This window comes from Micropterus dolomieu, linkage group LG03, assembly GCF_021292245.1.
Source record: "Micropterus dolomieu isolate WLL.071019.BEF.003 ecotype Adirondacks linkage group LG03, ASM2129224v1, whole genome shotgun sequence".
NCBI classification, from domain to species: domain Eukaryota; kingdom Metazoa; phylum Chordata; class Actinopteri; order Centrarchiformes; family Centrarchidae; genus Micropterus; species Micropterus dolomieu.
Genome location: NC_060152.1, coordinates 31,268,904 through 31,294,057, shown reverse-complemented (window position 1 = coordinate 31,294,057; position 25,154 = coordinate 31,268,904). Strand labels below are relative to the sequence as shown.

Here is a 25,154-nt window from a genome sequence, read left to right as displayed (position 1 = left end):
CAGGATCAGCTCCAGCAAAAACTCTGGCCTTCAGGATCGTTTGTTCCTGAATACCTGGCGCGTACACAATTTCTACTTCTTAGATACTTAAAAAATGATTCAACAAATATAACTAAAGACTCACATGAGCTATAGAGGAAATGAAATGATCCTCATTTACCATCTTTCTCATCTCATTTCAGTCCAAAGATCGACTCCTTTCTGAGTCAGGCTTTGCACTGAATAGAGAGATGATGTTCTTGTTAAAGTGGGTAGTTTCTTTTAGCTCCCTCATATCTATAATGTGACTATCATGGTCCCTGTTAAATAAACAATAAAGTAAAAGACACACAGAAGTACGATGTTACTGATACTACAAGAACACAGGCAGACTGAGCAGTGCTTCTTTTCAGGAGATGTGAAGTAGTCTCATGGTGAAACACAGTCAAGTGGACGTGAATTGGTTGGCCTCTGGTCAGCAACACAGTCAGGTTAGTCATACTTTGTTGAACTTTGGAAGGGTCCAGTTTGGCCTGGGGAAATCAATTAAGTGCCATATAATTCTTACTTGACTGTGATTACAGAAGAGGGAGCTGTAACATAAGGTCAGGACATACAGGAAACTGTTTGAGAACATGCTGACTGGCAGTTTTCCCAACACTTAAGGCAACAGCATTTTATCATTTATATACGCTGGACGCTAATTAGTGAAAGCTGGGAGCGTTATCATTTTATGCCAGCAACAAAATCTTTCTCACAGAAAAACTGCCTTGTTGCATAGACTCCAAACGTTTTCCGTGCATCATTATCATCATATTCAAGTGATACATTATCATTCCGGGAGATTGGCTTATTCATCGACTTACATCAAAGTGATGTGAACATACGATAGAAACCAAAAGTATCCATGTATCAGCATTAGCCCCCAGCGCTCCACGCCAACAAGTTATACTACATCACTACACTTTTAGTTTTTAATTAGTTTAATCACATTTATTATATATAAATATGATAACATTTTCCTCTGCCATATATATATATATATAAATAGTTTTTTTAACATTGAACTGCCCTGGTGTGTGAATGTGTCATCTATTATGTATGACATTTTTCACACCGTCGTCACTAAGAGGACTGACGTTTTACTACTTGAGTCTGTCCTTCATTATATGTCCTGTAGCTTTATATAGTTAAATCAATGAAATCTTATCAACTTCACAAAGTGAACTTTGTCAAGTGTGCTGTAATATTTACTGAGCACTCATGGCCCAGGAGGGAAAGCACTCTCTGGCAGTTTGAAATAGTGCAGGACTGTGAGCGCCTCAAGAGGACTACATTGCAGTCAGTGACAAGCTACATACCTTGAAAACTCATGTCTGTACTAATGTGTTCATCGTTGAACAAACAATCTTTCTTAATGTTTTGGTGACCCCCAACTGTTTCTCTAGAATTAACATCAGGAATAAATAGATAGCTTTTCTCCTTATGTTACGGTTCTCCAGTGGGCATCATCTTTTTATTATTCTTACCATGTCATATATTGAGGTTTCAGACTTAACTAGGATAATTCTAGTTTATGTTAAGTCTATCAGTTGTGATAACGTTTTACCCACCAAGGCATTTGCTAAGATCTAGGTTCACAAAGACAAAACGTTGATCTGTGAAGTGTGATGGATTAACATCAAGTCAACAGTAGGGAGGTGGCAGGAAATGAGTGGCCACAGGAATGACATGCAACAAAGGTCCCTGGCAGGACTTGAACCGTGACATTGAGGTTTACGGATGCCACTATAACTCTTAGGCCGTTCTTGTTTTCTCAGGCTTGTTTTAAACCTGTCTGATCTAATTCACTTAATCTACCTGCTATCACCCAACCTCATTTACATGTGTTAGCGTGGAGTGGCCACGGCAAGTGGTGAATCCCAGGATGCTTTTGGTATCACTCTTGTTATCACTAATCTAAGTGAGCTGACAGACAAGCATAAAAACTAGTTTTCCTTTCAGCAGTCTACAGGAGGCTGGGCCCAGGTCTGCCACTGAGTCATCATGGCTGACCTTGTCTTCGCAGCTGCAGCCCAGGTCATCTGCTCCTGCAGGAACAAGACCAGAGATCGCAGGCCTGGAAACCTCCTCTGGCATGGTGGGTCTGTAGGGGGGGCTTCTCAGAAGGTGGTTCAGACTACCATGGGTTCCATTATTGGGAGCTGATTTTAGACCCAGAAGATCTGAGCGTGAGAGAAGTTTCATGTCAGCTAAAAGAATAAGTGGAAATAGTCACACATAAAAGCCCGCTTATGTTGTGACGAATCAACTCATGTATCCAGTACAAACGCATTTTAGCCGGTCCAAGATGACTAGAATCACACACATGCACTTACACCCTGATACACACCCAAGCACACAAGGAGGACATGAAATATGCCTTACCACACATGACATTATAAAGCTCAATGTTTTCAAAGGCTGGAACTTTAGTCTTGAATTTAAACGAAGGTCCATACCCCAAGAAAATAGTCTGTAAATGAAATGTCAGCATGTCAATTGATTTGTCACAATAAATAACAGTATATCACTGTATAGTATGACAATTAAAGCATTATGCTTTAAGAATGGGCATCCTACAGACCCCCAAATATTGTGTACAACATCACTGTATAATCTCTGATTGTACACTTGACAGTACCTGCATGCTGTTGATCTTATTGTCATATCCATGGTCACCAAAGAAGCCACAGTGCCTCTTCCCTTCAGGAGCTTTCCTATAATGAATAGCATGACTCATAGATAAGTATTTGGTTACTTCTACTTGACCTAAGCATTAAAGTATCTCCACATTGGTAAGAAGTCATAATTCAAAATCAAAAACCTGCATCAGTTGAATATATAGTTCCATTATGTGATACTATAGCTAACTTTTATAGGTATCTTCTGATAATGATTCAACCTAAGTAGATAAATCCTTCATTAAGCGTTTACATTTTTTACATCGAAATAGGCCTTCTCTGTACATAGAGAAAGTCTTAGATCTTTGAGTTCAGCTCATGATGAATGGGGGCAAAAACATAAGTGTTGCATTTTTAATTTTGTTCAGAGTGGAACTTCGGCTCTAACTGGTACCTAAAAATCTGTAGAAATGTTTCTTAAATTTAGGAAGAAAATGTGTCCATGAAATGTGTGTCAGTGCTGGAAATCATGACAAGTAGCGTATGAGGAAAAGAGGAGGAAGAAGGAGAAACAGTACAGAACAATATGTTGTTTTTGAAGTGATCTTTGGGTGCATGCCATAAATGACAAATAGCACCTACTAATTATTCCATCAACTTCATGTGTCAGGTATCCTGATGCAGTGTGCCAGGAGGTCCACACAGGTTTTAAGGCGTTAAACTGTGGTTTTAAATACAGTTGACCTGTTGTCAGTACTCACTTACTTTAGACCTCAGTCCAGGACAACCACTCCTTCACACAACTTAAGCCACAGTCCTCTAATTGAAAAACAGCCACTTTTTATTAAGTGTCCTGTAAAACACTACTTCCAGTTATTCACCTCAGTATGTGAGTGTGTGTGTGTAGGTGTGTGAGTGTATGGTTGTGCGTGTCCAGGGGGCTGAAGCCACAAGCATGTCAAAAATGTAGATGACTACCTGATGGGGAAATGATACAAACTCACTGTTTCATTTGGTGTGAACAGTTAGTTGGTTTGGGATTTACATTGACTAATGTGTGTGTACCTGCATGTGTGTTTGACAGTGTGTGTTTGTCAGTGTGTGTGTGTGAGAGAGAGAGTGTAAATGCTCTGACACTCTGCTCACAGCTCCGGTGCCAGCGATTAGCCCGTCTGTCTATCTGAGCTGCACAGAGCCATCAAAGATCTCTTTCATTTGGCAGCCCTGCATGTGTGTGTGTACTGGTTCACCAACCAAAGCAGCATGACAGCAGGGGGTTACTGACACACAGCACACATGTAGCATCGTTAGCTGAGGTGGTTTGTTTTCACGTTCAGTCCTGATGACTTCATGGTTTACTTTGTCACTGAATCACTGCAGTGAGACTTCTCACTGCTCCACACGGGCTCTACATCAAATGGCTGTCAGAGTTCATTTTCAGCAGCTGCACTTTTGAAAAAGATGTGGGGTTTTTTTTACACGAGTTTGGCTCGGGACAGCACATCTTAAACTTTTTAGCACTACATGTGTTAATGATGCGTTGAGCAGCCCATGTCGATGTGAAATGTGTTGCTAAGTAAAGCAAGATGTTCAGTAAAAAGCTTCGTTGATGTGTGGGCTGAAAATGCCACATCTACACAGACTGTACAGAACATTAGAGCAGAAAATTAAAACTAAGTGAGTTAGATCTTCTTCCCTCTCGTCTGGCTGTCTGGTTTGGATCTAACCCATTTCTCTTGTATTGTTGTTATATTGTTATTTTAAGGACATGTTAGGCTACTTAGAACTGCCTTCTGAGGGGTACAGGGACAGTTTTATGAAAACAATTCAGTTTTCTACCTGTATGTCTACAGGTGTGTTGTCCAAATATACAGCAAAATGTATTCCGTATGATGTGAAGCAGGATGGTTTACATGTTCCAGCTATATAAGAAAAATTTCGATGGATGTACTGTTTCTTAGTACTGTCAAAAAAGCATGCATTCCTGTAGTTTTATTCTTATTTCCGTTTGGGACAAATTTGAATCATGCTACATTCACATTCTAGCCGTTCGTGTTTGCACTGTAACCATACATGTACCCTACCATTCAAAAATTATAGAACACCCCCATTTTTCTAGTTTCTATTAAAATATAAGTAGTTCAAGTCCAGTGAAAATCCTGTAATGGTACAAAATTAAGCAGCAAACTGCCAAAGTTAAAAACAATGTTTAGGCCAAAACTGGACAATTTTATAAATTAAGTTTTGTTCATTATTTCACTGTAGGATCAATCAATGACCAACTGGTTTATCTTCTTTCAATAAGAAGATATATATATATATATATTATTCAAATAAAGCTTTTGAGGGTGTATTAACAGGCTGTTCCAAGGTGTTTACAGATTGAGACGCCTGTAGAAATTTGTTTTTGTATGAACTTTCAAGGCTTCTTTTACTTCCACTGCTGCAGAATAACTTGAAGTTGTTAACTCATTACTTGATCCCTAAAAATGATATATATGTGTGACATGATTACTTTTATTTCTCAGTTTTGCTGACCTAAACTTTGTCGTTGCCTTCTTTGGTTATTCTGCTCCACTGGAAGCAAACGTACACATAAGATGTGTAAGTCATATACTGTATATATGTATTTGCTGTTGTAGTGGTGGTACTATACCTGGCAACGTGCCACTTCCTTTCCACCAGCAGGTGAATGTCTTCAATGCGTCGGTTGTTGGCATAGTGCAGTCTCTTAGGCAGGTGCTGCTTCAAGTACGGCTTAAAGTGCTGGTCCGCCTTCTTACACTGGAACAAAGAAACATTGGTATTTTAATTCACACAGTTCATACTTAGGTTATTTAGTTCTATACAAAAGTTCCCCCCTTTTTTCATGAAAGCCATACTTACTGTTAGATTTGCAACAACAGCCTTGGGGTCATCTGAAAAAAAGAACAATTGTCAGAGGCATTTAAAACTGTGACGTACAACAAAGTAAAGTGCAACATACTGTTTTGTACATTTTAACAGTTTGCTCTCAGAAAAAAATGAACTTGATGAACTGTTGTAGTAAGAGAACAAGTGAATGTAGACACAGAACAAAATGTCTATAGTACAAGAACAAGATAAAAGAAGGTTAAGTTGTACCACTGCTTTGGTCAGACACGACACACTTGCAACAATTCTTCCAGTGGTAACCACTGTAGGTACTGTGCATTCTGACCATGATCAGATCAGAGGCTTTTTGTTCTTGCCTACAAATGATTGTGTCATGCTTGATGATGAAGGTCAAACAGAGCCAAAAGCACTGGATATAGCTCTGCAAGTCTGAATGAATAAGAGGACAGAAATCCTAAATAATGCTACAACACCTAGAAACCAAAGAGAAAAGAGTGTGGAATATCTCAGCAAAGATTCAGCATTATGATCTTTTCTCTTGACCTCTTACTCTCTCTCACATTTAGGGTTGTTGGGGTATCTTGAGCGTATTCTGCCTAGAGACCCAGGGACGAGGATAATGTCATCAACGCTGGTTATGTAGTTACTGAGGAACTCGGTGCGATCACAGTGGGCCTCCTCCATACCTGAGAGCACACAGGAGAGAGTGTGAGGCTGGTGAAACCTATGAAACCATTCAGCAACGCCTCTGTATCTGCTGCCAGTGTACCGTTTTAGCAAGTTGCTAACTACTACTAACTTGAATATGTTAAATTTGATACCACAGTGTGTGTCTGTGTCTGTGTGTGTCCGTACCATGGTCTCCCACCAGGATGATGTTGACGCAGCGGTGCAGTTTCATCTGTTTAAGTCCATCCATCAGTTGGCCAACAATTCTGTCAATCATCTTCAGAGGGTTGTTCAACTGGAACACACAAACGGAGTCAAAATCTACTGAGTGTTGTTTTGATGGTACACAATATACCCAGAGAGAAGCTATATGAGAGTGTATGTACATCTTTGTGTCTGATTTGTTGGCTTTTCATGCATACCCACACATCCCTGATGCAGAAACACAGTACTCACTTCTGTGCTCATGGGCCCCATTTTGTGTCCATACGTGTCGGGTTGCTCAGAGTGCATGGCGTAAACGTAGGGCCTGAAACAAGATACAAGACACACTGGAGATGTGTTTTGTGGTAGTTGCAGTGATAGGAACAATCACTAATAATAATTTATCCGCCCATTATTCATCTCACGACCCCCTTAGATTTATCTTGTGGCCATTTGAAGGGGGGGATCACGGGACTAAACTAGGAACTCCCTAATATGTTAAAACTAGCTCCACCTTAACCTGATACAACAATAAAATTTAATTTACACTTTGATGTCTCAGTATTACCATCTGCCAAAATTTCTAAATCTAGTACTAGCAATTGTAGAAGTGGCAACAGTACTAGCAGCCATGACAGAGGTAGTAGTTACCTACTACCTACAATTAGTTGTAGTCATGTTAGTAGTAGTAGTAGTAGAGTAGCAATTGTAGTTGTATTAGTAATAGTAGCAGTATTAATAGCACCACCTTGTGTTTCTCGTGGAGTATCAAAACATTCACAGAGCTATGGGCTTTTCTGACAAGATGCAGTAAACGGTTATTCAACAACTTTTTAAAATTGTAGGCCTAATACACCATATGGAATATGTTATCATCAAGTACATTTACCAGTTTAATATTTCCATACTTTATAACATGGTTGTATTTTTTCAACAATTGTACAAAACAAGCAAGGAGATCTAACTTCTGGCTGCCATTTTTGTCTGGATTAGGAAACAAAGTCACTACTTGGGACCTTTTTTTTTTTTTTCAGAGGGAGGAGGAGTTTTGGCAGCCACACAAACACTACAAATAATAATTAAAATTTGGTTTCAAGATTTTAAATTCAATTGCAAAAGAACTTTTGGCTGAGGAAGCTGTCAAATGCAAGCCTACTGGGAATAGATGCACTAAATATGTAGTTGGAATACTCCAAACAATGAACAGCATACTGTGAAACTAATATTTTCATTTAACAAAAATGAGAAGATGAAAGACAAATGTGAAGCAGACAAAAAAGGAAAATGGAAAAATGGATTTACCTCTCCCCTTCAGGGAGGTGGAGCCACTGCAGCATGGTCAGTATCCGCCTCTCCAATGGGATAGCACTGAAACAGAAACACACACACAATGAAGGGCAACAATGGCTACCTTTTTTTTTTCCTCCTTCAGCCACTACAAAGGTAGCAATTACTCTTCCTAGGGTCGCTGGTCACACGTGAACACTACATTAAAACAAACAAACAAACAAAAACAATGAATCAGCGACAACAAAACTATTAATGGTGACAATTTGAATAAAACCATAACTGCAACATTTCCATAAAATTATAAACGCAACACTTTTGTTTTTGCCCCCATTCATCATGAGCTGAACTCAAAGATCTAAGACTTTCTCTATGTACACAAAACGCCTATTTCTCTCAAATATTGTTCACAGATCTGTCAAAATCTGTGTTAGTGAGCACTTCTCCTTTGCCGAGATAATCCATCCACCTCACAGGTGTGGCATATCAAGATGCTGATCAGACAGCTTGGGTATTGCACAGGTGTGCCTTAGGCTGGCCACAATAAAAGACCACTCAAAAATGTGCAGTTCCATCACACAGCACAATGCCACAGATGTCGCAAGTTTTGAGGGAGTGTGCAATTGGCATGCTGACTGCAGGAATGTCCACCAGAGCTGTTGCCCGTGAATTGAATGTTCATTTCTCTACCATAAGCCGTCTCCAAAGAGAATTGTGCCAAATTTCAGAGAATTTGGCGGTACATCCAACCGGACTCACAACCGCAGACCACGTGTAACTACACCAACCCAGGACCTCCACATCCAGCATCTTCACCTCCAAGATCGTCTGAGACCAGCCACCTGGACAGCTGCTGCAACAGTTGGTTTGTATAACCAAAGAATTTCTGCACAAACTGTCAGGAACCGTCTCAGGGAAGCTCATCTGCATGCTCGTCGTCCTCATCGGGGTCTCAACCTGTCTGCAACTTCGCACAGCCATTGAAGAGGAGTGGACCAACATTCCACAGGCCACAATCAACAACCTGATCAACTCTATGCAAAGGAGATGTGTTGCACTGCGTGAGGCAAATGGTGGTCACACCAGATACTGAGTGGTTTCCGGATCCCCCCAATACAGTGAAACTACACATTTTCGAGAGGCCTTTTATTGTGGTCACCTGTGCAAGAGAAATAGACCTTTTATGTACATAGAGAAAGTTTTAGATCTTTGAGTTTAGCTCATGATAAATGGGGGTAAAAACAAAAGTGTTGCGTTTATAATTTTGTTCAGTATATGTGAAGATTCTATTGGATATTGGCTCTGCTTACCTACATTAACCTAATGTCAGATTGTGTGTCATTCAAGCCACATGCACTTTTTTCTACTTTCTAATAGAGCCAGTCAGTCCGTCAGTAACGAAACAAAATAAAGATAACTCAACCTTGGCTTGCCTCACAAATGGATCACACTGCATCATTATCAAGGCAGCTGTGTCAGTCAGCCGACCAAGTAGGCAGAGGAGAGACAGAGTGTGACCTAGAGTCCCTGGCTGTCACCATTGGCTTTCTTTAGCTTAGTAATTGACCCTAACATAACCTGTGTCATAGTACCACACAGACACAGAGTTACAGTAACAGATTCTGGCACCCTGCTGCCTTCTTGAAGCATTAACGCATTAAACTCCAAACTGTTCTTTTAACTCTCAGAACCTCATGAAGTTGAGGATTATATAGCTTATAGTGAACAAAATGAAAGGCCTCTCACTTTTTAAAGTGTCTGAAAGTCAAAGGCTGTCTGTATGCTGCCTGTGTAGTGATGAGGCCACCAACCAAGCTGTTGGCTGTCAGTCCACAGCTGTCAACCATCAAGCCCAGGACCGAGGCCCTGAATGGGGCTTAATGTATGAGGCTGCGGGGGGCAGCATGAAGGAACAAGGAGGTGTGGTTGCACTGTGTTAACAATTGACAGCAGGTTTCTCTCCATGTTTTCTCCTCCTCTGTAGTTTTGTCTATGTTCACACTTTCAACTAAATTTTCTTTCCTCCCGCTGTCTGTTTTATATACTCTCCTTTCTTTCTTCTTTTCTCGTCTTTCCCTTGTTCTCTGCTTGTGGTTGGAGGTGTGAGGGGGGGGACCTCCCAGAAAGCTCAACCCAACACAGACCTTCAACCAGTCAGCCAGTCATTTAGCAACAACCCCTGGTCCCTATTACCATGCCAATCCCAAAGTGGTCCTACAACACTAAACTGTGTCATGTGTTGTAAAAAAAGACTTTCTCAGCCACACATAAATGTCAGCACAGACTTTCGCCCTGTCATGTGCACACTCCTGTCTAGCTCTCCTCATCTTCACTTTCTTTCTCACACACCTCTGTCAGTGCCAAGTGCAAAAAAAGCACAGTTAACCACACTCAAGGCCCCCGTGGTTCAATAGAGTGGGACGTCTGTGACCCCGGTTCACAGAGGAATCCTGCCTAGTATAAACAGGCCCATTTGCACAAATTGCTGTAAAAACAGCCCAACGCCATCCCTCTGCTGAGAACTGCCTCCCACTCCATCAAAGGCTTCTCAGTGCTGATAAATATGGGCTCCTTTCTGTTCGACAGGCTATAGGTTTAGTGCAGCGACACGAACGGGCATGTTCTGATGACTTCCACCACCAAATAATTTACAGAATAATCAGTTATAGAACAATGCATACGCAGTAGTCTTTAAGGCACATTAACATGTTTACATGTTAACATGTTTAATGAAGCTCTGGAGAGTTTACTGTTTTAGTTTGTTTGGGCAGATGACAACAATGTGATGTGGGCTCAGGTGGCACTTCCTCAGGTCTCTGTAATGTGACCAGGTTCCAAGTAACCTGCAGTGCAGCTTTATTATTGGTGAGGACATACCACCAACAGTAAACAGCCGAATAACACAAGCTTTCAGAGAGAGATATGAGGACATTGATTACTGATTTCTTTTTGTAAATGAGTCATGGTTGTAAAGCTTCCAATATCCATACAGGTCCCAGTGCTCATTTTTGGTAATTTGTTAAAATGTTCTTAACTGGTACCAGAGTAGATACATTATAACAAAAAGTGCATTTAGCTTATAAAACAAGCTACATCTGACTCCCTGTGAGTTTTATTTACAATCTTTGATTGACTTATCGTGCTAACAAATACCAAAAATACCAAAGGCAACTATTCCAGAACAGCTCAACCAAAGAAAACTACGTTTGGAAGTACTGTACTATAACTGCATACCTTATTTAATTGTGCCATTCTTCATTTTATATGTGTGACGGACCACCGTCATTACGGTTGAGTATGCGCTGTGACTGCCATACCAACGAGCGTGGCTCTTCGCAGAGATGGGGACTCAAGTTTGAGACTCAGACTGAAGTCGCACACACAGTGACTTCTGACTCGAACTTAAGACTCGTCCTCAAAAGACTTCAGACTCGACTCAGACTCGATGTGTGGGACTCGTGAACAATGTTTATTTTTAGGAAACGTCTGATGAGCGTGCTGTTATTATTCCCCTCCCTCTGTTACCTATAACCTGCCTATGTAACACGTAGTATCAGCTGCACGTGAGAGAGGACAACAAACACCGGCAGCTGCTGCGCCATTCATCATAAAATTTGGCTTTAAAACTTCATAAAAACATGGCCCAAACAAAGAAGCACTGAATGCAGAATAGGTTAGTAACCTAAGGTTAGTAAACATGTTTATCTTAGCATTGGCCATCTAATGTTAGCTTGTTTCTTGCTTTAGCTATGACCCACGAGAGGTTTACTCCGACTGTCATTCGTTATGAAAAGATGAATGAGCGTTTGTTTACTTGCCAAACTTGTGGCAGTTGATTAACGTAATCAGTTACGTCCCGCTGGCTGCCAGATGAGAGACTTGAGACTTCACTTGGACTCTAGCTCAGAGACTTGTGAGCATCTTTGGCATTGCGGTCAAGTTGCAAATAAAAAAAAGTTGATTTTTCACCTTTGTTGCTGTTTAATCAGGCTATGGGGAACATTTATGCAAGTCTGAAATATCCAAGGAAGGTTAAACTCAAGGGCAACTGGACTTGGTTGAAGATACCAGGTGGATAACTATGACCTGGGTGACTGAGAACCTTCACATATATATATAAGTGTGTTATATTGTGGTTTATCAAAATGAGAGTTTAGGGTGTCCATCATACTTGTACATATCTCTGCTATTTAATGAACAAAGTATTCTCTGGGTTCTAACCCGGAACTTCTGCCGCCTATTTGAAATTTTCAATAGAAATAAATTGGACATCGTCATATATCATATGTTATTGTCAAATATTAATTTGTATGCAGCCAAAGCGTTAATAAGGGACAAAGACTTACACAGGCCAGAAGAAGGTGGCAGCCTTCACTCCCTGTTTCAGCGCTGTGATCCAGATCTAGGAGACAAACACAGCAGTCTCATTATTTTATCAGTCTGACATAGTTTAGTAGGATACTACTGGAGCGTTACCATGGATACAAACAATAACATGAGTGTGAGAAAATCAAGGTCATGTTGCTTCGGTCTTGTAAGAACTAAAGGTGATCCCAACCCAGCTTTCATTAATCACATATCGACATCTGTTGTTAATCAATGGATAATAATGCCTGTCAGACTTGGTTTGTTAGATCTGAGTGCTGCAATTCCCACTGCAGTTGACTTCAAAAGAAAAGTCTTTCCTGCTTGCGTTGGCCTCTGATCTCTGACCTGCCTTTGAACTTACATTCAAAGCCATACACTGAAGTTATCCATCGTCAGAGCAAATAGAAAAATAGAAGAACATTCTTGTCTGCGCATACAGTCATAGTGGTGATGAACTACAGACGGTCAAAAGAAAGACTACAACAGAGAGAGGAGAAGGGAAGCGACCGTACTTACTGGCTGTCCTCCCCACCAGCGATGACTGAGTTTCTCTCTGCTCCTCAGGGTGAAGGTGGCATCAAACACCGGGTCATACATGGAGTTGCCAATGATACCATGAGACTCTGGGTAGAGACCCTGAGAGAGATTCAAACTGCGATTATGCCTCGGAGAATAATATTTGTCATTTAATATCTGTGCTTGATTGGTCTTCTTTTCTCTGTATTCCTTAGAAAAATATTTATATTGTATAAAGCTGATGATACACGCAGCAACTTTTAGAGCAATGTTGCCGTCAATGGTAATGATAAAAGATAACTACCGTAATCCCCTTCCCCCGCCAATCCGCCACCCGCCCCGCACCGCCGCGATCCGTTCAAGACATGCCCAGCAACATTGCTCAAAAAGTTGCCCCGTGTATCATCAGTTTAAGAGTGTGTGCTTTACATGAATACTGTGATTGCCCAGCTTCAGTGCTACAGTAATGGTAGCTTTTAATAAGACATTTCTAGTGGCAGACTTTGCATTAAAATTTACTCAAATACTCTTTGATTGTTGTAATTGTACCTTACTTGTGTATTCATTTAATTATGTCAGTGCTGGACTATGGCGATGTATTGCATCCTTTCAAAACTTGAAACTGTTGGATACTGTTTACCACGGATACTGTTTACCACTGAGGTTCTTTTTAAATGACATGGAGGCTGTACACACTGGCTGTAGATGTTATGAATGATTACTCGGACGATCCCTGTTGTTTATCACTTGTGGTAAATATATATGATATTTTATGTAACTCACTACTTATTCCCATCATAAATTGTTATATGTTTTAATAACTGCAACTTTGTTGATTGTGCTGCTGCCTGTCTTGGCCAGGACGCTCTTGGAAAAGAGATTTTTAATCTCAGTGAGTTTTCTTTCTGGTTAAATAAAGGTAAAATAAAATAAAAAATTATTCTTATTAACATTTTTCCATTTTGGATTGGAAATGTACTTTCTGCCTCACTGCATTTAATTGACAGCTATAACTATTTAATGTAAATATTAGCATGTTGTGCTTGCTGATGTATGTAACTTACCAGAATATTTAATTTCAAGGGAACCCTAATGGATTTTAGGCAAATACTACGTTCACTTCATATTGTAAAGACCCTAACTATGAGCAGCGAGGTGACAAAAACTGGTCAGACTCCTTGCTGTAGTTCCAGGTTAAAGACATCTAAGTATATTAAAGTACCACTGAAATGCCAACATTACAGCAAAACACCTGTTAATATTAGCCCACTCACATAAGCGTGCTAACCTATTCAGTTACAGCTATACTTGCTATATTTGAGCTAATGTTAGCAGACATTCCTGACAACAACTGACAAGCTGATTGTTGTTGTCAACATCAGTGCTCCTTACCGTAGCCAGTGAGTAGAGGTTGGGGAAAGTTTTGGAAGGGTAAACAGGCCTCATGTATGGAGCATGGGTTCCACATGTTCCTGAAAAGGAAAGCAGGGCAAAGGAAACTCCTCAATTTGCACAGAGACGTCCACAAAGTATCAAATCAGTTGTCTGGTGATGCTCCATAAACAGTCTCCCACTTTGCAGAGGAAAGGACGCAGAGATCGTACAGCTAAACCAAATCTTTTGTCATAATCCCATCCAGGTCTTACTCAGTTTCTCGATGTTGGGTATGACAGTGTTTCCTCTCTTCACGTAAGAAGCTCTAAATCCATCAACTGACAGCATGATGAGCGGAGGGCGAACAAACCTGCGCACACCCACACAAGAGAGGAAGAAAAATGCTGTTTTATGAACTCAAACTTGATCAGTCTAGTATACTCCTCGTGTGGCACGTAACAAAGCTTAAAAAGAGAAAACAAATTGGGCGTTGCTGAAATTTAAGGCTTTTGATTAGAATCACTTGATAGATTGATCACTTTATTCTCTTTCACTGCTTGGATGTAAACGTACCCAGCAGGACATTCAGCCGTCTTGATCTCCTCACAATCATCTTGAAGCCATGAAGAGTCTCCTGAAAGGACATGAGGGAGGGAGAGAGAGAGAGATTCAATGTATAAACAAGATAAACTAGTGAATGGCTGGTTTGGAACAGCGAGAACATAGCCAGTCAACAACCAAGTCCTGGTTTCCTAATGAATAGCTAGTACTGTATTTTTGGATTATAGAAAGAAAACAAAGCTCGGAGTGGGTGAGAAGCTGACTGTGTTGGCTGTCAGCTGAGCCAGCAGGAGCACACAAGAGATAATCAAGTGCTTTTTACATTTACTATTTTACAAATAATCAAATGTTTAGTGGCCGACTTCTAGAGGCTGTTGTTAGATTTGGACATTGTATGGATTTATTTTAAATACAAGGAGGCATCACAAACGCACACTGAAATGATCTTTCCTGTAATCCATCTTATCTTTTGGCTGTCTGTGTTTTTTGTAATGCACACGCATATTTGTAGGAAGCCATTTAGAGACCTGGTCTTTCTGCGTATAAACAGCAGATGAATCGTCGATCTCCAGGAGAAGCAGGTGAAACCAGATTTCTCTAATCCCCTACCTGATTCCAGGTTTCGTGATTACATGAACATCATCTTTCCAGAGATTAATTTAGTTACTTAAATACATGTAAACTCACGGATTGTAAAGAAACATGGGTTGTTAACTGCAGCTTACAAGCCAAGGACAGCGTTTAGTTCAAATTTACTAGCTTATTTGTGTTCGCTATCTATCAATCTTTAGTTAGTGGAGCACTTTTTCTTGATGGACTTTTGTTTCCAAGCGTGCTCGGCTCTGCGAGGAGCAGAATAAGACACACGGGAATGTCCGGAAAATCTATTGATTACAAGCATCTCCAATGCATATCACGGCATACAGGACATTTCAAGTTGCAAACCTTTACACAGTGTCTTGTAGTTGGTACAACAGTCTCCTCTGGCCAGACAGTCATCAGAGCAGTGGCATGCGTGTTGTTCATTTCGAGTCTCCCCACAACGATCTTTACTGCACTCATAACCTCCTTCTGTATACGGGAAAAAGATGTTCACATAAGAACCAGCAGTGGAAAAAACTGTAGACGTCAACGCCTTTATATATACACAATTAATCTGAAAAATTAGTGCTGAAACCACAAGAGCTGAGGAATGAAAGCTGATCTATTAGTGTAACAATGTTTTGGCTGCATACTTTAAGCTGAGCACTCAGCAGTTTGGGACAAACACTGACACCATTGCACATAATCTGGTCAAATTCTCAGGATGAGAACACCTCTTGAGAGTTGTAGCGTAGTGTAGGATTTGACACTGTCAGGGTCAAGACCTGAGTATAACCATAAAAACAAGTATATCATCATTTTCAGACGCAGGGAGGGTTACAGTGGCGAGGCAGTGGTAAGCCAAATACCACCAGGCTGAAGGAGAGAACATAAAATCAGACCACCGACACTGGAAGAAGCAGGGGGGAAATGTTGACAGACCAACAGAGAGACAGCAATACATGAACAGGGAGAAATAGCAACAAACAAGTCCAGCGAGCATTACAATTAAAAAAAAGGTTCAGGCCCACATCAAGGGCCTGCAGAACGAGTCCATGGCTCATTTCCAGCTCATACAAGTAAATTGTACAGCTGGATAATCAGGCTATAAAATTATACCCAGTCATTTGATAAGTTGATTACAAGGCTTAGCAAAAATGTTCAAATGAGAATCAAGCTCACATGTTTAATAAATGTCTGTAGGTTTGAACTGACTGGAACAAACATTTCTTCACTGAACACTATTAAGCACTGTGAGTGATTTTCTAGACAAAACAGAGCAGAAATACAAATTAAGATCCAAATGAATCAGTCTCGCTGAATGACAACATGCTACAAAGTACCAACACAGACACATGCCTTTGGTGTGAGAGACCCGGGTTCGAATCCACTGCGACACACCAATGTGTCCCTGAGCAAGACACTTAACCCCTGGTTGCTACAGAGGCGTGTGACCTCTAACATATATAGAATGAATAAATGTAAATGAAGCAGTGTTAATCATCAAAGCAAGCAGTGAAGAAAAATATTCCTTTACTGAATTAGCAGTGCCAAACTGTATTCAAAGCCCATTACAAGTCAAAGCCCTGCCTTTAAAGTGATGCCTAAGTAAAAAAATTGTTTAGCTAAATGTACTTGTGCAGTGGAGCAGAAGTATAAGGCAGCATCAGCTGGAAATACCTCCAATCTGTGATAAGCTTAGAACTTGAGTAAATGTCTCAACGTACCAGTAACTAGAAAACGGAGCATATCCATGAAGTGTTTATCTGCCTCCTCTTCAGCATTTACAGATTTGTTCTAATGGTCATTTATGTTTTACTTGTAACTTATATGTAGACAACAAATTTCTGAAAATGGAGAATAATATTGTAAACAAAGAGCATCCTATCCTTTCTCTGTCTCACACACACACACACACAAACACAGCAGAGTCACAGCAACACGTGAGAGACGCTGATTTTCTCTGGACCACCTGATGGATATTAAATGCTGAAAGTCAAAGGATTTCCTCCAGCTTAATGACAAAAAAACTGAGACAGTTTTATTTGGCCTCAGTCCCTTTCCTCTGATATCACACATGCTGCCAAGAATCTGGGAGTCATTGTTGTTTTTCAAATCCCAGCAAAATGTCCATTCTTATTTTTCTTTAAACTGTGCAAATGAGTTTTAAATCAGTATACTTTTTCATTGGCTCAAAATAACAGAACTCATAGTAACACCAATGCAATGTTTGTTTCATCAGCTAAAAAGACTGAGGCCATAAAAACGCTACAAAAAAAGGAAAAAACAAGTCAGATGACCAGCAGCAGGGAGGTTGACTGAGTACCTGTCCTGAGGCAGAGCTGATCGAAGTCCGAGCAGCAGCCGTTGTAGGTCTTACACAGGTTGTCACAACGACAGTTCGGTGGCTCCAACTCAACCAGCTCAAAACACCTGTTCCTACAGGAGCCGGAGGCCGGCGCGTACTGAGACGCGGGGCGAGCTGGGGACCAAAGAGACAGAGATTCAGACGGTGTGTAGGAAACTCCAATTTTATGTGGGATGAAGCAGCTCTCCACAGCTTTGCACTTCGGTGACCCCAAACACCGCCGAAACACATCTGAAAACTGCACTTGAAGTGATATTTAGCAGTATGCTGTTTTGTGACACAAACACCACAAGATGCAACAGTGGTAAATCTAACTTTGATTTTCACTTCACATCCACTGTGTCCATATCAAACATGAGCTTTCATTTGTAAAAAGTGGAAGTTCATGTTCATCCGTCCACCCTTCTTTCAGACACTGTGTTGATTAAAGAGCAGAGGAGTAAAACATGAAGACATCTTAAAGACAAAAATGCATTTGCTAAGCTTTTTAGCTGTGTTCCCGCATTACCTATTCTACTGTCTCTCGTCATCTATCCAATATGTTTAAAAATATTTCATGTATTTAAATATTAACATCCCTTGTTTTTCTGTTCTTGTACGATGTATTTGATAACTCATTATGAACTCAGCAGTATCTTAGGGCTGGGGCAATAAAACAATAAGAATAATTATCGCAATATAATTTTACTGAATAACAATATAACAAAAGTTCAACACAAGTTTAATTAATTTATTTAACACGTTAAAAAAATAGCACTTAATCTTTCTAAATAGCACTTAAGATATTTATTTTGTTGAGGAAGAGTAACTGAAAAAGATGTTACTTAATTTTATTCATGCATATTTATTGAAAAAAGATCATTTTGAATGTTCTACCTCAGATTTGTGAAGTGATCCACTGTTTGGCATCAAGTGTTTCTCACGTTCTGACCATAAATATCAATTTCAAACCACAATTAACCATCCGGTTTCTTCAACTTTCACTCAGGCATTAAACTTAAAATGAGTAAAATGAATGATTTTCTTTAATTTATCGTGATAATTATCGATATAAAATGATGTGAAATTCTTCATCATGATAATATTGTTCACTGCAGTGTATAAAGGAATACCTCTAGTCACTAATTTGTAATTTGAGACAAGCAGCTAATGCCTAATGACCATAATTATCGTACATTATTAAGCTCTTTGTAGGATGTATGATCAGTACTTCTAAATCATAAATCTAAATCTAAATCTAAATCCTTTTGACGTGTCATAGTTTTATGTTTTCCAGCTCAGCTTTTTATGACTCTATTTGATATTTTCATTGTATCTTTTGTAAATTATTGGTTAGATATTTGTGGAAAAATAAAAATTCTTTTTAATTTTCCTTCGACATGGATATCTTGATACGTAGGAATGGGATTAGATGGTAATGACGTCACACATTTCCTGTCTGAGGACATGTGGTTGGTTGAAAAATTTCTCATAAAATTTAAGGGAGCCGTGATTCCGTGTGCGGCTGCTCCTTGCAAAAACGCATTTGGCTTCGTAAGCATGGTAGCTAGTGGAGAAATATCATGTGTCATACATACATGTTTAGATATCAACTGGCAAATATGTTCCCTCTCAAAATGTTTACCTGCCCACATATTCTGTTTTACTCGTGTCGATAATGTTATTGTGAATGCTTGATGCACATTGTTATTTCTTTAAATGGCAAACCCTGATTCTGTGGTGCCCAAATACTCCCCTGGTGATGAACTCAACATCTTTCACACGTCGGTCCAAAAGGACATTTTGGCATCTAGCCAGTGGGTAAAATAACAAAATTAGAGAAGCTTCTGTATATTGTACAAAAAACAATGAATGGCTGCACTGTTTGCGTGTCGTTAAAGGAAATTAAAAGTATCAACCTGTACTGACCTGCAGTCATTTGGTTGTATTTCATAATAACTACTAACTGTGACAAGAGGTCTGTAGGCCATGTGCCAAACTCAGCACTTGCTAAACCTTAAAGGCCTCCTCAGTTGTGTGAAGCTGTGGTAATTCTCTATCACTCTGGGGACTCTCAGGTTCCCTACAACACAATAACACTCTTGTCCACTAAGGACCCAAAGGACAGTGGCCCGGTTTGGATCCTATCCCACCGAGTGAGAACCCCTTGGCTTAACTGAAGACATCCTGGAGAGCTGACAGAGAGAAGGAGTGAACTTATTGCTACATTTCCAACAGCATGCTCCTTGTCCACTAACTCATGAAAAAACAACCTTGCTCAGGGAGAAAACCAAAGGATGCCAACACGAGTTTTTCAGCACGTGTTTGTGTGTTCCTGTGTGGAAATACTGTATGTGCGCGTGTGTGTTTTTGCAAGTACATGTGCATATGTACTCTACTAGGAGGAACCAAGGTGTTGCACTTTAAATGATTTCTGCTGCCCACCTAGCTGGCACAGCAGTGTTGACTAAGAGCTCTGTTGATCACATTTATTCTTGTAAACAGGATTTTGTGTAGAATAATGACTTCTCTTTTTTTTGGTGTTAAACTATTGTAAAATCAACTTTCACGCTCACTAGGTCTTTTTCACAGCAGACATTTGACTTGTAGGAAAAGCACAGGTGTTACTAACTACATTAATGACAGCTTCTGTTCAAACAGTATCTCAGTAGTAAGCTGTGACAGTGAGCCAGCATGCACAACACCAGCACCTTGAATCTGAAGCAGATGAATGAAATTTAGCCATTGTTAATTAAATTTTTAATGTCAGAATGGATTCTGTAAAAACGGCCAATGTTCTGAGCTAAGAAAAGCCCATCCCACTAAAGTCACCCACCTTGTTAAGAACCAGAGTTAGTGTAAGATTTCTTCCTCACCTTGATTTGTGTGCTAATTTTCTTCTGCATTTAGAGCTGCCACTGTAGGCCGATTTATTTTTATAAGGTTTATCTATCTAGTCTAGAGTAAATCCTGTTTTTTTGTTTACCTTTTTTCCCATATTAAATTCGATAAGACTTTCGGTGAGGTTGTATTTTTAAGATTCTTCATTCTACAAATTTCTTAAGCTGAGAGAGCATTAGGGTGAGAGAGATGGTGATCCAGGACTGTGATCAGTACTAGGTCTGTCCATGTTCAGAGATGGAGGAGATGTGAATATACTGTGTTTTTGAAAAATGAGTGAGTAAAGAAATAGCTTTAAATTTTAAATTTTTGTAATGCAACAAAATTTTATAAATAACATGTAAATGTAATGTTGTTTATCTCGTAAATATTGTATTCTGCAAGAACAATTTAGAAAAATAGGGTTGCAGTCTTGTTTCAATGTGATTTTTGAGTCTCATGAGTAATTAATGGGTTGTAAAGAAACTGTGAACAACTTCCGACACCACTGTGAAGAAGGCAAGATAGCTGAAAACCTTTGGAAAATAAAGCAGTGAAGAGGAGTTGTGCCACGTGCTTTCATGTTCTTGCAAATCCACACTCATGTTTATGTAATCTTCATTATGCATAAATGTAGCAGAATATAAAGCAACCAAATTCCAAAAAGGATGTCACTATGACAATGTACGGCACAGTGAAGCAAACCTCGACATTCTTTTGCCGACAGTGTTTGAGAATCTGGAGGAGAAAATGAGCTCTTAATATTGACTCAAGGCAGAGCAACACAAACACACTCTCTCTGCTCCAAAAACAACAACAACAAACAAACAAAAAAGAAATTGGGCTGACCAATCCCAACCTCGCAGCGTCACAGTGATCCGTTGTAACCTTCCACCACCACCACATACTCTGCCTCATTTCGTATGCACTGGCAGACACTTCATATAGAAAATAACCCAGTAAAAAAATTCCTCTGGAGCTGCAGCGTGCAGAGTGCAAAGTTGCTTCTCATCTTATTGCAAGCTGTTAATGTGTAGAGGAGTGATCCTACAGCTGGAGGTGGACATGTGTCACTATGGTTGATTGTGGGGTGACTGATTGCTCTCAAAACTCACAAAAGGTTCAAGATTTACTCTGCTCTAAAAGGAAATCTCCACAGTAGATTTCTGCGTGTGTCTTGGACCTGGAGCGTAGCTTTAGGCATGTCCTACCTACACTTGGCCAAGATACATTAATGCAGGTCCAAAATACACTTCACGTGGCCTGTGCTCAGACACTTTGGCAACTAAAATAAAGTGTGTCACTTTTTCTCAGGTTTGCTTTACTGAACACACTTGTTCACTTGTAGTTGTGTGTCGAACACAGTTCTGAGGAGCTTTCACATAAACTTAATGCACCTTGCCACTGTTCTCATTCATCTGAAAGCAGAAAAACTCCACAATACTTGTAGTGTGGTGATATAAGGCTGCAGTTATTATTATTATTGACTGCTGTAATGGGAATTCGAAACATATTGCATGTAACCCTGGACTCAGGGAGACTCATCTGTGATGTGGCACTGAATCTGTGTAAACGTAACAGTCAAAATATCCCTGTTCTCTGTGTTATCCAGACAATGTGTCTCTGTGGGATGATGTGATTGACCCGCAATTCCCACCACACTGCTATTTCAGTTAATCTTACACATAAGATGTGTGAAAAAGGTCCATCACAATTTCTCAGGGGCCAGTGTGACATCCTCATATTGCTTGTTTTGACCAACCAGTTGAAAAGCCAAATATGTTCAATTCAAAAAGCGGCAAAACTTCACATTTGAGAAAGCCACAGCGTGTTTGGCACTTCTGCTTCATAAATGACTTAAAAGATTGATTATCAAAATGATTGTTGACAGTTTGATGTTGCGATGACAGATAAAATGTTATACAGAAAACTAGAACACATACAGTTAAATTGCTGTCATGCTGAGACACCACATTTTCTCTACAACTCTAAAGCTGCAACAATTAGGTAACTAATCAATTAAACAGAAAAATAATTGGCAACTATCTACTATCTTTGGGTTTTGGACTGTAGGTCAAACAAAGCAATGTGAAGACATCATCTTAAACTCTGGGAATCCGGGATGGGCTGTCGTCACTATTTGTAAATATTTCGTGGACCAAATGATTAACTGATGAATCAAGAAAACAAACTGCAGAATTATAAATATAGAAAATATTCCTTTGTTGCATTTCTGCAGCAAAATTCTGCTTATTTTTCAGACTTCTCTCTAATTTTTGTGCTGGATGGTTACACCTCGTCTCTAGAAATGACTACATTGTTCCAGTCTGTGAAGGGAAAATCACTGTTCAGTATACCTCAGCTCAGGTACGTGCATACTGTGACGAGGAGTAGCAAGCACACGTTTCTTCGTGTTAAAGTGACAAAATGAGAAAATGCATTCCCAGGTAATCTTCTAGCACTTGACACAGTAAAATTTTGTTTTTATTTTACAGACAATCCAGGTTCACAGCTTACTCTTAACACTCTTTTAGGAAACGATTCTCTTGCTGATACTGTCGATAAGGAGGTCAGAGGTCAGGGTCGGTTACAGAATAGCCACTGTGAAGGTGGTGGTGGGGAGGATTCAGTGTCTTTTTCAAGGCCACCTCAGTTGTGTGAATGTTTGCCAGCTCAGAGGTCAAGCAGTTCAAAGATGTTCTCTGTGTTTCCCAGTAACAAGAACTGCGTACTCACAATCTGTCCTGGCTGAAGTCCCGTCCTCTCCAGAGCGTTTGGGCCGGTCGTAGACAAATCCTGAACACACACCAGTACCGCACAGGACTGACAAGATCCAAACAAGCTGAGACAACAACACATCTGATATTAGAAACGCAAACTGCTATAGGTTTATCAAAAGGTCATGAGGTTTATTTTCCATTAGAGCGTCAACACAGGGGGCAGAGAAACAACAGACACTGATTAAACAATATACTTTTTCCATTCCATTTATTAATTTAGCTGGTGCTTTTATCCAAAGCACAATAATTATGAGGCCCTAATTATTCTCATTCAAAGCCTGTCAGGTCTGCCTGGCTATTTCTAGGTAATGTTACAGATATTTTTCTTTTTTAGTTTGTTTTACCTTTGGTATGATTGTTGCAAAATCCTTCAAAATACCAATTTTATTTATTTTTTTTAAGTTTGCTATAATAACGAAACTAAAAGGTCACGTGAGATTGAGTCTTCTTTTGTGCATTGGCTGCTGTTTGTGAAGCATTAAAAACATACATTTGGACACTTGAACAAAACACTAATTCAAAGAGCTGCTCCTTGACTGGGAACTGGTCTAACTCAAGTCCTGCTGATTGCATTTTGTCGATGACTGGTGCGGCGCTTAGTTCAAAGTGAATAGGGACCACCCGCATCCGCATAACAATCACCTTTGATACTTTGACGAATTGCTCGACACTTGGAAATGACACACGAATCTCCGATTGTTCTGCAAATGCTTGGCAGCAGAAAGGGAAGAGGGAAGAGTGGGGTGGTCGGAAAAAAAGCTAAGAACATCAGGGAAATGTCCTTTCAGCCACAGTGAATAACGCACCGAACTACAAAATACACGGTTAAATGCGTAATTACGCACGGATTTACGCACAGCGATATCTATATTCTAAAGTGACCTGCAGCTAAAACTTGTACTTGTACTCTTACCGTACCGGTTTCTGCAGCAACATGTTCCTCTGTCGGGCTGCGCGTAGTCCTGTGCTGTAGGTCGGAGAGGGCGTGATGCTGACTCCCGAAGACGAAGGACCACCGGAGAGGAGGACGGTTGGAGAGAACAGAAGAGAGAAGGGAAGAGAAGGGAACTGAAAGGAGCGGACCGGATTCTTATTGGTGTTTGGTTGGAGGAGGGCCCTTATCTTGGCAAGGACTGAGTTGATTGAGAGAACAAGAAATAAAGATGGGAGGAGGAATGATGTATACAGTTCACGTCAGGAGCAGAACACCACCAGCTCTACATAACAGCCAGTTTCCCATTTTTAATATGAAGGGTTGTAACATCCACACTCAATTATCTTTACACCAACCTGGGGAGGCGGCGAGGGGCTCTACACCTAAAATAAAATAAATACAGAAATGTATTTACCCCAGTAAATGTAATGTTCAAAACACATAGTCTATATTTTACTTTATCTGCCAGGAACACTTTTTTGTAATACTTTATTAACAGCAATATCATTGGTATTGGTAGGCCTAGGCTACTATATGAATATGAATTAAGACAATTATTATTATGGTAAATAAAGATAGAACAACAATAAACCAAACATATGAAAGGTTGTTTATTTTTCTTCAGATGAGGGTTTCTTTGCTGCTGTCACTGAGACCTTATGTCCTCAGTTCTGACCCTTAACTGTGTATTCATGAAGGGATTTCTTCAAGGGGTGATAGCAAAGGAGCGATTGAGCCATTATTTCTCCCTGCATGACTTTCACGACTTTCATGACACATTCGCGTCATTGGCGACAGGAAGCAAAATCTGTCACACTTGGTGGGGAACCTTTTGTTTACACATTAACACTAAATCTAAATACATAAGCCTATAGATAATATATTGTAGAAGACACTTGACGTTGAGGTGAAAGGACTTTTAGTGTTTTCAGGTCAAAATGTGAACTCTTCTGTGTTTGTATTCTTAGGCTTCTACACAATGGGTATAATAAAACCATTTTTATCATCAACTATTGTTTAGATGAGTTTCACATGTGAGCAACCTCTTTGTCTGCATACAAATTCGGTCCTTTCTCTTTTTTTAAGATAAAGTGGGCAGGAATTTTTGTCAGGAAGACAAACTACCCAGACTCCAC

The 25,154-nt window shown here is 39.9% G+C and overlaps 1 protein-coding gene across 2 annotated transcripts in view; it reads right to left on the bottom strand.

Moving 5' to 3' along the window:
• Nucleotides 1–24,153, bottom strand: part of enpp2 (ectonucleotide pyrophosphatase/phosphodiesterase 2) — a 32,323-nt gene extending 8,170 nt beyond the window's left edge. For both annotated transcript variants that reach the window (XM_046045960.1, XM_046045961.1), the window contains exons 1-18: nucleotides 24,003–24,153; nucleotides 23,041–23,146; nucleotides 17,404–17,559; nucleotides 15,441–15,566; nucleotides 14,508–14,568; nucleotides 14,207–14,304; nucleotides 13,953–14,032; nucleotides 12,561–12,680; nucleotides 12,023–12,078; nucleotides 7,692–7,757; nucleotides 6,642–6,714; nucleotides 6,372–6,480; nucleotides 6,077–6,202; nucleotides 5,529–5,560; nucleotides 5,299–5,426; nucleotides 2,663–2,738; nucleotides 2,407–2,494; nucleotides 2,035–2,204 (exon numbers count right to left, since the gene is read on the bottom strand). In XM_046045960.1, the coding sequence (XP_045901916.1) occupies nucleotides 2,035–2,204; nucleotides 2,407–2,494; nucleotides 2,663–2,738; nucleotides 5,299–5,426; nucleotides 5,529–5,560; nucleotides 6,077–6,202; nucleotides 6,372–6,480; nucleotides 6,642–6,714; nucleotides 7,692–7,757; nucleotides 12,023–12,078; nucleotides 12,561–12,680; nucleotides 13,953–14,032; nucleotides 14,207–14,304; nucleotides 14,508–14,568; nucleotides 15,441–15,566; nucleotides 17,404–17,559; nucleotides 23,041–23,146; nucleotides 24,003–24,020 (1,689 nt within the window). In that variant the 5' untranslated portion in view covers nucleotides 24,021–24,153. The remainder of the gene's footprint in view (nucleotides 1–2,034; nucleotides 2,205–2,406; nucleotides 2,495–2,662; nucleotides 2,739–5,298; nucleotides 5,427–5,528; nucleotides 5,561–6,076; nucleotides 6,203–6,371; nucleotides 6,481–6,641; nucleotides 6,715–7,691; nucleotides 7,758–12,022; nucleotides 12,079–12,560; nucleotides 12,681–13,952; nucleotides 14,033–14,206; nucleotides 14,305–14,507; nucleotides 14,569–15,440; nucleotides 15,567–17,403; nucleotides 17,560–23,040; nucleotides 23,147–24,002) is intronic.
• Nucleotides 24,154–25,154: the final 1,001 nt, after the last annotated feature.